The sequence below is a fragment of the Doryrhamphus excisus genome, chromosome 1, assembly GCF_030265055.1.
Source record: "Doryrhamphus excisus isolate RoL2022-K1 chromosome 1, RoL_Dexc_1.0, whole genome shotgun sequence".
In the NCBI taxonomy this organism is placed as follows: domain Eukaryota; kingdom Metazoa; phylum Chordata; class Actinopteri; order Syngnathiformes; family Syngnathidae; genus Doryrhamphus; species Doryrhamphus excisus.
The window spans coordinates 31,016,217-31,029,665 of NC_080466.1; the positions used below are offsets into that span (position 1 = coordinate 31,016,217).

A 13,449-nucleotide genomic window follows, 5' to 3' on the forward strand; every position below is an offset into this window, starting at 1 on the left:
GTATGAAAAAAATATGATAATATTATGAGAAACAAAACAAAATAAAGCTGTCATTTTTCAATTTTTTTTAATATACTGTGAATAAAGTCATGTCATTGTAAAAATGAAAAACAAAATGAAAAAGTCATATTCCAAGGAGAAAAAATTAACAATTTTAACGAGAATAAACCCGTAATATTGTGAATAAAACTAATGTAATTTTTGTAGTAATTTTTGTAGTATATAGTTAAAAAGCAATTTCATCCATTGGTTTTCTATGCCGCTTATCCTCATTAGGCTCGCGGGGGTATGATGGAGCCTATCCCAGCTGTCTTCGGGCGAGAGGCGAGGTACACCCTGGACTGGTGGCCAGCCAATCACAGTGCACATACAGTATAGACAAACAACCATTCACACTCACATTCATACCTATGGAAAATTTGGAGTCGCCAATTTACTCAACGTTTTTTGAAAAATAACATTTCCAAGAACAAAAAAAAAACAGCAGAATTGAACAAAAATGCTGTAATTTTGCGAGAATAAAGTCAAAATACTAAGAGAAAAAAAGTCACAATTTTAAAAGAATAAACTCACGACAAAATGTTTCTATTTTAAACAGCATATAGGTTATTTTGAAAGAGTAATATAAGAAACAAACAAAACAAGTACATTTTGGGAAGATTATGTTAATAATACTATTATGGGAAATAGGCTTTGATGCAATTTTTTTCTTGAAATATATACAGTATAACCTCTTAACATATATACATGTGTTGCTTTACAAAATATCAAAGTGGGCCTTGCGTCATCATTTTTCACCATGTGGCCATAGCTGGAAAATATTTGGACACCCTTTGCTTAGACCAAGCAATGCCAATGTTGGTGTGTCAACCCCCCCCCCACTAATTTATATATTGTTAAATTGTTCATAGATGCATTTTCCCATGTTTCTGTATTCTATTTTAATTCCAACCACAAACAGCAAATTGAAGCCAATATCATCCAATGCTTTGTTCATGTGAAATGTATCAAGATCAGCAATGACAATCTGCTTCCAATTCCTCAGAGAAACAGGACCAAATGTATTCTTTTCTGCTTTGGTCGAGATAAACAAGTGTAAAGCTGTTATCAGTAGCACCGTGCATGGTAAAATGTACGACAAAAAGTCTCCACATAAGCAAAAAAAAAAAAAACAGCAGATGGACAGCTGCTGTGGACAAGGAGAGACAGATGGACAAACAGAGTAGCCACCTGTTTTCGTACCCTCACACACATGTCCGATCTAGTCTCCAAATTGACACCTCCGAAGAGATTTCTATGAAAAAATATATTAAAAATATGAAAATCATATTTTTAAAAAGGAGAATGTGTTATGGACAATATGCTTATGTGAAATATAATATCCCGTACGCATGGATTTGCAAATCATATCAGTTTACTGTGAACCCAGATAGCCTTAGTCATGAGTTGGCAGTCATTCCTACACTTTGGAATGGATTATTACCAAAACCCACGAAGCCTGGTTGGCTAGGTTTGGGGAATTAGGATGCATTAGCATCCAGTTACTTACTACTACTTACCACCAATGACGTGTACTGCCAGAGGTTACTTTTGTGCAATGGTTCTCAGTTATTTTCTGACACAAATGTTTTCACCTAGTATGTTTTTGGAATGTGGGAGGAAACCGGAGTACCCGGAGAAAACCCACGCATGCACAGGGAGAACATGCAAACTCCACACAGAGATGGAATTGAACTCTGGTCTCCTAGCTGTGAGGCCTGCGCGGTAACCACTCGTCCAGGTTGGTTAAGTAGGTTTCCTTATTTTTTTAAATGGAACAGTTTCATAGTTTTAGCATAGAAAACCCATCTATGACCTAAATAAAAAAAAACATTATTAGAGCCCTCTAGACATAAAATAACACCCCTATAGTCACATTTAGCTTCCTTCCAATAGTCATTCATTCATTTTGTACCGCTTTTCCTCACGAGGGTCGCGGGGTGCTGGAGCCTATCCCAGCAGTCTTCGGGCGAGAGGCGGGGTACACCCTGGACTGGTGGCCAGCCAATCACAGGGCACATATAGACAAACAACCATTCACACTCACATTCATACCTATGGACAATTTGGAGTCTCCAATTAACCTAGCATGTTTTTGGAATGTGGGAAGAAACCGGAGTACCGGTCCAGGGTGTATCCCCCAGCTGGGATAGGCTCCAGCACCATACCGCCATACCGACCCCGTAAGCAAGTATGCAGCTATGGGTGTTCATCTTGTTATGTTTCTAGCTTGCCGCTTGCTCTATTGTTAACACTGGGGAGCAGCTGCTAGCTTTAAGCATCCGTTGGCTATGCTGGACGATTGGAAAAATGGAGGTGAGGCTGCATAGCGGGAGTGAAACAGCGGAAAAGACTGTATAAAGGTTGCTGTATAAAGACGTCATCAACCATGTTTACCGTCTGGCCACCAGTCCAGGGTGTACCGCGCCTCTCGCTCTAAGACAGCTGGGATAGGCTCCAGCACCCCCGCGACCCTCGTGAGGATAAGCAGTAGAAAATGAATGAATGAATGAATATTCTTTCATGAATAATATTCACCCATGACACTCCAATGATGTGTTTGCTGGTGAACTCTATGATGAGGCCAAGTGTGCTGTTGGTATTCTTGTCCATCTACACCCCCATCCCCCATTCAACTCCCCCCCCCCACGATTGCAGAAAGTTAGCCACCTGTTGCTCCGCCCGAAGCAACGTTATCTTGTTCTTCCTTGTTACGAGCTAGCCAGGCAGAACATGCATGTAATGTGGAGCCCAGCCACCACCATCATCATCATGTTTACGCTGGTGTTCTTTTCCTTTTCATTGTGAAGTAAAAGTCTAAAATAAAGTTCTAAAATAATCGGTGTGCATGAAGAAGCATTAACGAGAGGGTGTGATTGTCCCAGAAAATGACAAATTATTATACGCTAATTGATTTAGCTCCAAATAAGACATGCAACACCCCCCCCCCCCCTCCAGTAGAAGTGACATCCAGCACTGTGTGTGCTGAATAATTCATTATGACCGGCTGAGGGATTATTTTGCAACTTCCATCAGCTGGGTTTGTTTACTTGAATTTTCCGACTACATTTTTAGCTTTGCTTTTGTGATTTATGGAAGGAGAAAATAATTTTTTTTTTATTTCAATATGTTGTAGTTCAGTTCAGTCCAACCTATCTTAGCTGAATTTGGGCCAAAAGGTAGATGATACCCAGTTATATGATGCATTCACGGTCGTACCGAGTTTGCATGTTCTCCCCGTGCATGCGTGGGTTTTCTCCGGGTACTCCGGTTTCCTCCCACATTCCAAAAACATGCTAGGTTAATTAGCCACTCCAAATTGTCCATAGGTATGAATGTGAGTGTGAATGGTTGTTTGTCTATGTTTGGGTTTTTTACATTAGAGCCCTCTAGGCATGAAATAACACCCCTATAGTCACTTTTACACTCCTATTACCCAATATAGTGGACATAATAAGAGAAAATAAGACATAATATAATCTCACACAGCTGCACAGTGGTCGAGTGGTGAGCCAGAGTTTGATTCCACCCTTGGCCATCTCTGTGTGGAGTTTGCATATGTTCTTCCCGTGCATGCGTGGGTTTTCTCCGGGTACTCCGGTTTCCTCCCACATTCCAAAAACATGCTAGGTTAATTGGCCACTCCAAATTGTCCAAAGGTATGAATGTGAGTGTGAATGGTTGTTTGTCTATATGTGCCCTGTGATTGGCTGGCCACCACCAGTCCAGGGTGTACCCCGCCTCTCGCTCTAAGACAGCTGGGATAGGCTCCAGCACCCCCTGTGACCCTCGTGAGGATAAGCGGTAGAAAATGAATGAATGAACTGAACCAACTTAAGCAGAAATTCAGTTATCACTGTTGGGTCATTTATCATTAACCATGATAAATGAGGGATTAGTTTATACCAGTGTTTATACTATAATTACAACTGAACAAATGAAATTGTACTACTTTTCGGATATTTTTAAATAGTGCAAACATAACCAAGTAACTTGTTAAGCTAGTCTGAAACAGATAAACCATAGCGGCTGTATGTAGAGTACTTTGAATAACTGTTGGCTGGTTCTGCTAGGCTAGGCTGACCCCTTCATAGTCAATCACACACAGATGAGCGCACCGTGGGCATGCGGCTCGTCAGAGTGGTGCAGCATGACGACCAACTTGTAGTGTTTACCGGAACACAGACACATACCCGAAACAGAAATGGTGTATCAGTCGGTTTGTCTTTGGGATCTGTAATTTATACTACGACATCGCCAAACGTGAAGTTCGATAGAGTAACCAAGTGCGAACGCGCTGAAACATCAGAAGTGTTTCTTTGAATGTTCCCAACCGGACAGAACCAAATCATCTTCTGCAACATTCATGTTGCCAGGTCTGACCATGTCCTAGACACCAAACTGCAAGTTCACAGCATTCCAGTGTCTCATTCCCGGAAGGTGATGTCATTGGCAAGAGCTCTCCAAAAAACCACAGGATGAAAAGGATGCAGACTCAAAGGTTGAACAAACAAGCTATCTGTCAATCAAACACACAGAAGGAACTAGTCAGACCTGAGCAAAATGCTGTTTCTATCAGTAACACTTTTGTTTGTTATGGTAATGGTAATGGTTTTATTTCATTTGAACATGCATCAGATTACAATTGAGTGCATCCCATAATCAGTTCCACATGTCCAAAAGGAGTAGGAAGAAGCAAAGCTTATTAAATCCTACCCCTCCATCTGGAACTTTTACAATCAGTAACTGTTACATTTGTTCACTTCCTGCTTTCATAAAATAAAATAAAATAAAATAAAATAAAATAAAATAAAATAAAATAAAATAAAATAAAATAAAATAAAATAAAATAAAAAATGAAATGAAATGAAATGAAATGAAATGAAATGAAATGAAATGAAATGAAATGAAATGAAATGAAATGAAATGAAATGAAATGAAATGAAATGAAATGAAATGAAATGAAATGAAATGAAATGAAATGAAATGAAATGAAATGAAATGAAATAAAATGAAATGAAATGAAATGAAATGAAATGAAATGAAATAAAATAAAATAAAATAAAATAAAATAAAATAAAATAAAATAAAATAAAATAAAATAAAATAAAATAAAATAAATTATTTCTCCTCTCTTGTCGAGAAGTATTGGATGACATTTTTAGCTAATTGGTTGTTTTTAGCCTTATGTATCTAAGGGAAGGAAAGCTCGTTCTACCCACGATCTTCTCCTTTCGACCACGACAGATTTGGGGATGCCGAGTGCCATCCCAGAAGCCGCCCCAGTAAACGCCTGAAGGTCACAGCGTTCTTTTAAGAAAATATATATTTAAACAGCCTCATATTGTCATATGGACACCATCACCTTTGACGAGCTAGCTAGGAAACATACTGTATGTGACCAGAAACTAGTAACTATGGCTGACTACGTCGACGCCGCCCAGCACAAGATGTCACTGTTGATCAACTCAAAAGTGACGGTGACGACAACGGTTGTGGAAGCGGCTGTCAGCACCCAAAATGTTTTCGCTTACACAAGCCAACCTCACAGACGAAATTTGTTTGGAATTCCTATCAGCCGCTAGCTGACCTCATTAAAGCGTCCTTGCAATCAGCGACAGCCTTGCCGCTTGCAGGCCAAGCAAAGACTCAAGACTCCAAGCGGCAAGTGAAGCTGTCCGCCATTCTGTCTTTCATCTGTGGTGTGGACTTCAGTCCACGGCTGTCAAAGTCTGTTACGGGAACGCTTCACAGCCCCGACACCCTGATGACGCCGCTTATCTTCCTCGCCTCTATCAGCGTTACGTGCCGCTGGAAATAAAACAACTGACTGCAATCCTACGCATGTTTAGGAATGTGGTCCGTCCAAGGACCTTTCACCTTGAGAAGGGCACCAAGTCCTGCACGGATTTTTCACCAACAATCTTGATTTGGAGCAGCATCAACTATTAGTCCTTAAAGCAGGAAAAACACTAAACGCTTTTCTTTTTTTAATCGTTCAACCAACACCAAAAAATTCAAAATTTTCCTTCCCATTCCAGTATCAAAACATTCAGGCGAACATCCCACTTTTCCAGGTTGGCGGACTCAAATTCATTCATTCTACCGCTTATCCTCACGAGGGTCGCTGGAGCCTATCCCAGCTGTCTTCGGGCGAGAGGCAGGGTCCAGCCAATCACAGGGCACATATAGACAAACAACCATTCACACTCACATTCATACCTATGGACAATTTGGAGTGGCTAATTAACCTAGCATGTTTTTGGAATGTGGGAGGAAACCGGAGTACCCGGAGAAAACCCACGAGCAAACTCCACACAGAGATGGCCGAGGGTGGAATTGAACCCTTGTCTCCTAGCTGTGAGGTCTGCGCGCTAACCACTCGACCGCCGTGCAGCCCTTGGACTCAAATTCTTTTTGCCTTAATTGCAACACCTTTTTCCAATAAAAATGTATGAAAAATCACCGGAATTGCCAGTTCCGAAAAAACGCAAAACAGAAAATTTTGCATTGTCGCTGCTCACGAGGACATAAATTGCAGTATTACCTTAAACAGACGTCAGTATTACCTTAAACAGACGTGGTAAAGCGGTGTCCGATGTTCCCACTCTTCTTTTGTTGTTTTGTCTTATGTAAGATTCTGTGATTATATGTGTGGGAAAAAAATCACTTATTGAATTGGTAACTGCTATGGCGTGGAGAAGGGGTAGGATTTGCTTCTTCCTGCTCCTTTTCAGACATGTGTAGTAATGAGGTGTTGTGTGTGTATGTATGTATATAGATATTTTAAGTGTATTGTATTGTAAGTGTATATGTAAGAAACAATAATGTAACATGGTATGCACGTCTGAAATAAATTAAGAAGAAGAAGAAGAAACAAGGCTGTGAAATATAACAAGGCTCCTCACGTGACAAAACCAATCTTCGGTTCAAAGGGGACCAGTTGGGCTAGGGATGGGGGGGGGTTGAGCCTTTACACAAACGCGGAGCAGGGGTGTGCTGTCCATATGCCCCCCCCCCAAAGTCCCCCAGTGTCCTGCCTGAGTCAGCTGGGAACAGCTGGGATGGCATTGGTTCCCACACCTGTTACTCAACACACACAAAGTGTGGATCTGTCCCTTTAAGAGCAGGGAAGACAACTAGCTTAGCCGAGTCATTCCATCCATTTCCCATAGACAAATTCTTACAAGTCAGCTAAGCATTTGCAAAGCTAAAAGGAAACTGCAAAAGAAAGCAAGTTATGTTTTCTCCAAGCATAAACATCTGCTCTTCAAACTCCAAATCAAGCTTTTGTTCACCTTAGCTTGGCTTCCAGCTGGAGTCAATTAAGGCCTTTCTTTTTAACAAAGCAGCAGCCTTTGTCTCGTATTTAACAGCAATTCACAACAACAACAACAACAAAAAACCACTGAAGGAGATGACATGAAATAGAGCAGATGCATTCCTGCAGCTTGGGATCATTATTGTCCAAAGAGACAACCGGCGTCGTGTTCTCCGTGTTCTCCGTGTTCTCAAGGAAACAAACCGTTCCATCCGTGTTACACAACACATGTATTTGAAGCAAACATGTCATGGTTCTACAAGCGCCAAGAGGAAACATCGGGATTTCACGGTGAACACATTATATTGTGGAAAATGACTACTAATAAACACACAATTCATAAAGGAAAAATATTACATAAAAAAATGAAATTATAAATAAATATTAAATACTTTAAGTGATTTGACTTATTAAATTAAAATATAAAAAAGCTAATTTTTAATATATTTTTCCCCTAATAAATATACATTTTTAAGGCATTTTACTATTCAAAACAAAATACACACATACTAATAAATACCCAATTTTACCCAATGTGTCAAATAAATACAATGACATTTTATCCTAATAAATACATTTTAAAATTTATTAAAAATAATTTATAATTGTATTTTTTATAATTAAAAAAATAAAAATTTAAATATATAAATAATATAAAATACAATCTAATAAATACTTTATTTTTAAAGCAATATACACATATTCTAATAAGTAGCCCAATTTTGTTGTTAAATAAAACATTTATATAAAAATAATTTACATGTAAATATTTTTTACATTTTTGCCTTATACACATTAAAAATGTTACATTAAAATAAATTCATACAATCAAAAAATTATTATTAAATTTAATTATACAATTAATACAAAATAAATATAAATATTTATTTTAATTTGCACATAAAAAATAAAACATACTAAAATCTCTTAAAAATTAAAATAAATATAATATAAAGGTAATATAATATATAATAATTATAATAATTATAATAGAAAAATAGATATGACATTTATATGCATTTTACATTTTTGTAAATACATTTAAAAAAATTTAAAGGTTCATTTTTAAATCAATCAATATAGATTTTTGACATGTTTTTTATTACATAAAAGTAGTAAAATAAATGGTGTGAAACTAATGCTTAGTTTGACTGGTGAAGCCGCTGGGATGAGCTTCATTCAACCATTATACTTGTTAGGAGTTAGTGTGTTATTATATTCTATTGCATGATATTCCTCCCAAACGCAACACAAGCAAGTTATTGTTCGTCAAGGCGATCAACGTCCAAAAAAAGTGACATTGCGGCTCCATTTGTACACCAAGCAATACGTTTGGCAAAACATGTGGTTCCCCCCCTCCACACATTCATCATGTTGCAGTGAACACCAAGTGTGGCTTCTTACCTCATGGTGAAGGTTCTAATAAGTCTTTCACAGACTGGCTGCTGTTTCGACGACGAGCGACTTTCTGGCTAGTTTTCACCAAAGTTCACAGCTAGCTTCAAGTCGACACGGGCGACGATCTCAAAGGTGACAATTGAAGAAAAGTAGAAAAGAAGAAAAAAAGAAAAACGTAACCCAGAAGAGGCTAATCCTACATGGTCTAACCCGGTGCTGCTCCACTTCTGCTGACGGTGGACTGGAAGGAAAGTAAGGGGGGAATTCGGCTTTTCGTGACGTACTTGAAGCGAACTGATGCGGCGCTGAGCCGCTGGGATGCCAAACTGCTGCAGCTGATTGGGGTGGGCGGGTCGAGACAGATGTCGATAGTGTCGATACCAATGATGTGCCAGCACGGAGTCGATATGAGCGTAATTGTATCACTAGTTACCAGTTTTTTTTATTTTCACAGATATTATACATGTTTTTACATTTGTCTCATATTGTTGAATTTATGTGTGGTTCAATTGTTCACAACTTTATTGATTTATTTATTTCCCGAACATTTGTGGAAATCAAATCTTTATTGTGTTTATAATTAATCAACAAAAATCATGCCATTGTTTTCAAAATGTCCAATTAAAAATAATCGTCAATACTGACTCGCTATTTATTGATATCGAATTGATACCGAAATGTGCAGTATCGCCCGGCCTGTCAGCTGAGCGTTCAGTGGAACAAGTGCTGCGTTCAGGGAAGCATGGCGAAAGAAAATGCTCATATATTGCCAATTAAACAAACAAGACCGCAATTAAACACAACAGGAATTGTTTTAAGACAATCTAAGCTAACTTTTTAGATTAAAAAAGAGGTGAAGAGATGAAGCTTCCGCTAATGTTTTTGTACGTTATTCATTTTCGTTTTGGGAATTGTTCCAGATCTCCCATCGTACCTGAAGGCAGCGAATGACATCTCACGTACGTGTTACCCTGACAACAACACTGAGGCGGTGGAGAGCTTTTAAATGCCATTGAAGACAACACAAGACGATTAAAAGTATGTATGGGTGTAAACAAAAACATAGATAACAACACACATAAACGCTGATGCTATTTTGAAGCTTTATTGCCACGTTTTTGTACATAGTACAGTACTTACAGGCCCTCGCACAAGTTTTCCAACAACCACACAAACACTTCCTGGCTATCCGCCAATCACGCCAAAGTGCATTCATGAACACCCGGAATTCCAAAAACAACATGTACGCCGTTAAATTACAATATATTACAGTTGTTTTGTCTTTGTTTTTAACTATGCAGAAGGTTCGTGTTTATCGTGTTTCATTACTCTATTACAACTAATGTGCGTATTTTAATACAAAACATTTTAAAATAATATGGCAAATAGCAATTAATCATAAATTGCGTGTGGATTCTGAAAGATCCTGTCATCCGTGAAGACAAATCAAAGACAATGCGATATCAACAAAATAACACAATTATGACCTTTTATTCCATATAATTTTTGTTCAAATAATTAAACAAAAACTAACGTTTGTCTCTCTTTCAAATATTTGCCTCACGTTTTATTTACTGTGTGCCTATTTATTATTACTATTTCCAAATATATTTAACTTGTGCGTATAATGTATGTCTATAATATGGCCAGACTTTGTGGGCATCGCTCTGGGATGCCTTTGACTTGTCTGACATCTAGTGGACAAACTATGAACTACAACTAAAAGGGACAAGTGTTTTTTGTGGATTAAAAGAAGCTAAAAATGCCATCGTTCAGCACACTTTATGTGTATTTCTGCTCCACAACTATGCAACATTTGTGTCTATGCGCAAATTTGAATTTAAACTACACTGGATACTTGACGAATAGTTATTTCCTTTAACTTAGAGTACTTCCTGTTCGATTATATGTGGTGTGATGTGGTGTCAAAATAAAAAAAAATACCCACTCGGTAATTGTTGTTACTCGAAAAGATTGTTTGTTTCTACTTTTATCGCAGTCTTGACAGTCATTTTGTCTGCACATGTTTACAAGCAAGATTTATTTATTCAGTATCGTGGTTGGAAAATGCACGAAAAGGGCCTGAAAACATATACATTCATGCTTTTGTTTAGAAAGATGTAACCCGGACCTACTTGTCGCGTCATACACTCTTCTTCTTCCTGATTGGTTGAGTTCACATTGCTGCTGATGTGGTCTTCTGAAGTTACCGTAGCTGTTTCTCCGTCTCACGGCGATTTATTTTGATATCATATTGATTTAACGTAATCATTAATCATCATAAATAATGCCTTACTTTCAAACTTGGGAGGAGTTTGCTTGTGCGGCGGAAAAACTGTATCTAACAGACCCCATGAAGGTAAAAGCTATTTAGAAACGGCTAGCAGTGTAGCATATTAGCTTGGAAGCTCGTTAGCACTTGGAAAACATCTGCTGCATGCTTTTCTAATTCTCTTCTTTTTCAGGCCAGAGTGGTCATCAAGTACAGACACTGCGACGGAAACATCCGCATCAAAGTGACTGACAACGCTGTGGTAAGTTTCAGTTTTGTATGTCACAAGTAATTATGTCGGATTGTTGAATTTCTACGGTTTTGCAACATTGAATGTATAAAATGTGTATGTGAACCAGGATGTGGGACATTAACAGTTAGGTTGAAACCTGTTTTATTTTGGATGGAGTGGGCGGACATAAGTCACAAAAGCTATAAAGAAGTTATAGTTGAAAAAATGTACACAATTTGGGTTGCTGCTTGTTGCATACCCAAACCAGTTGAGAACCACTGCCATAGGGAACACATTTCTACCAGCACACACGTCTTATTTATGTCTTAAATGGCTCATATGATCTTTTTATGTCCACTATATTAGATTAAATTAGATTCAACTTTATTGTTATTGCTCATGTCACTGGTACAGGGTAACAAAATGCAGTTAGCATCCAACCAGAAGTGCAAATTTATAAATACCTTATTAGTAAGTAAATGTAGAAATAGAACAGAGCTGTAAATGGACAGATATATGTACAAACTATAACAGGCTGTGACTATGATACAATGTGGATATATACAGGGATATAAATGACTATAATATGGCTATTGCAGATTATAAACAGTATGCACAGTATGAATGTGACAAGATATAACAGTAATATGTACAGTAGTGCAATGAAGTGATGGGGGGGGCAGAGTTTAGCAGGGGGATGCGAGTAGTGGAAGGGGTGGGCAATGGGGGGCAGAGTTCAACAAGGAGACAGCTGTTGGGGAAAAAGCTGTTCCTGAACCTGGTGGTTCTTGTTCGTAAGCTATATTGGGTAATAGGAGTGTAAAGTTGACTATAGGGGTGTTATTTCATGTAAAGAGGGCTCTAATAATGCTCACAGTCAAGCCTGGAACAAAAACAAGGCATTATTGTACGTTTTAGACATAAATAAATGAATGAATGTCCGTAGATACTGTGTTAGCGGCTGTCACCATGTGTTCTCTCTTCATCCCTACAGTGTTTACAGTACAAGACAGACCAGGCCCAGGATGTGAAGAAGATCGAGAAGCTGCACGGAAAATTGATGAGACTGATGGTGTCCAAGGAGACGCACAGTGGCGCTATGGAGACGGACTAAAGCGCTCTTGAGGAAAACACGGATAGGACTGAAGTTCACGGTGGCGGCGGAGGTGTTTGCTGCGAGTGCAGAACCACCAGATTGATGGGGAGTGAAGATGGTGGAGATCCGAATGTGTACACGCTTTCGATTACAGTCAGAGATGTGCTATTTATATACGCTGTACATCATTCTCAGGAGGTTTTTAAATACACTCATCCTGCTTCTCCGCCGTCACATCTCTGATCGGGTTTAAAAAATCTAAAGTCAAATCAAAGTCTCTGAGGGAAGATGGGTCAAATGTACGAAATGGACAAACATGCTGCTGGTTTCCTTTGGAAGACCTCCATTGTTTTCATTTTCAAGTGAGGTGAAAAAAGATGAGCATTCAAGTATTTTATTTGGACCCATCTCTCACTTAATTTTTTTTTTTCTTTTCTGGACATGTCCGACATAACTTGAAGCAGGACCTTCTTATTTTCTAACAGCTGAACGACTTTAATACCATGAGTTGAAAACAGTTATGTATTCAATAAATATTTACTCCAGTACATAGTTTTTTGTGGTGCTGATAATCTATACACTGTTATATTTCATTTTTTTCACATTTGTCACTATTTAGAAATGAGCTAGTTTACCTGACATGGGATAGCCACGCTGAGGGACGTATTTCGCCGACGTTGCCCGAGTGTTGCCGAATAAACCGGAAGCTTCGCTTCTCCCGAAAAAAAACGAGAGGAAACTGAAAGAAGGGCAAAATAACGTTTTCACGTGACGAAAACTAACTTGTAAAAACATCATCATTGCTGACTTGTCATGGTTTGAAAAAAACACCCAGAGTAACAATACAGCTCGAATATATATACATAGTGTGGACTACACTTTCACACTAGACCACTATCCGGTTTGTTTACACTTAGCATTTGCACTTAGCATTACGTTTTAATTCACATACTTGTGATTGTTTTGGGGAAACAATGAGGTCAGGTCTTTTGGACTGTATATTCCAGTAATTAATAGCTGAACAGTGAGATTAACATGGCACACTGCTCATACAAACAATGGCTGCCAAACCCAAACTACGAAAGTTTAAT

The 13,449-nt window shown here is 38.4% G+C and overlaps 3 protein-coding genes across 7 annotated transcripts in view; 1 reads left to right on the plus strand and 2 right to left on the minus strand.

The window, feature by feature from the left end:
- Positions 1–9,052, minus strand: part of enah (ENAH actin regulator) — a 55,791-nt gene extending 46,739 nt beyond the window's left edge. The window contains exon 1 of the mRNA XM_058045866.1: positions 8,765–9,052. Coding sequence (XP_057901849.1) covers positions 8,765–8,769 — 5 coding nt within the window. The 5' untranslated portion in view covers positions 8,770–9,052. The remainder of the gene's footprint in view (positions 1–8,764) is intronic.
- Positions 9,053–10,915: 1,863 nt separating this feature from the next.
- srp9 (signal recognition particle 9) lies at positions 10,916–13,419 on the plus strand. The gene is made up of 3 exons (XM_058045880.1): positions 10,916–11,117; positions 11,224–11,292; positions 12,257–13,419. The coding sequence occupies exons 1-3, from the start codon at positions 11,046–11,048 to the stop codon at positions 12,374–12,376; spliced, it is 261 nt and encodes an 86-aa protein (XP_057901863.1). The 5' UTR covers positions 10,916–11,045; the 3' UTR covers positions 12,377–13,419.
- Positions 10,946–13,449, minus strand: part of slc5a6a (solute carrier family 5 member 6a) — a 38,463-nt gene continuing 35,959 nt past the window's right edge. For 4 of the 5 annotated variants that reach the window (XM_058045873.1, XM_058045874.1, XM_058045870.1 and 1 more), the window contains exon 25: positions 10,946–13,097. The gene's annotated coding sequence lies outside the window, so the exon portion shown is untranslated. The remainder of the gene's footprint in view (positions 13,098–13,449) is intronic. The other variant, XM_058045871.1, reaches the window with a different exon arrangement.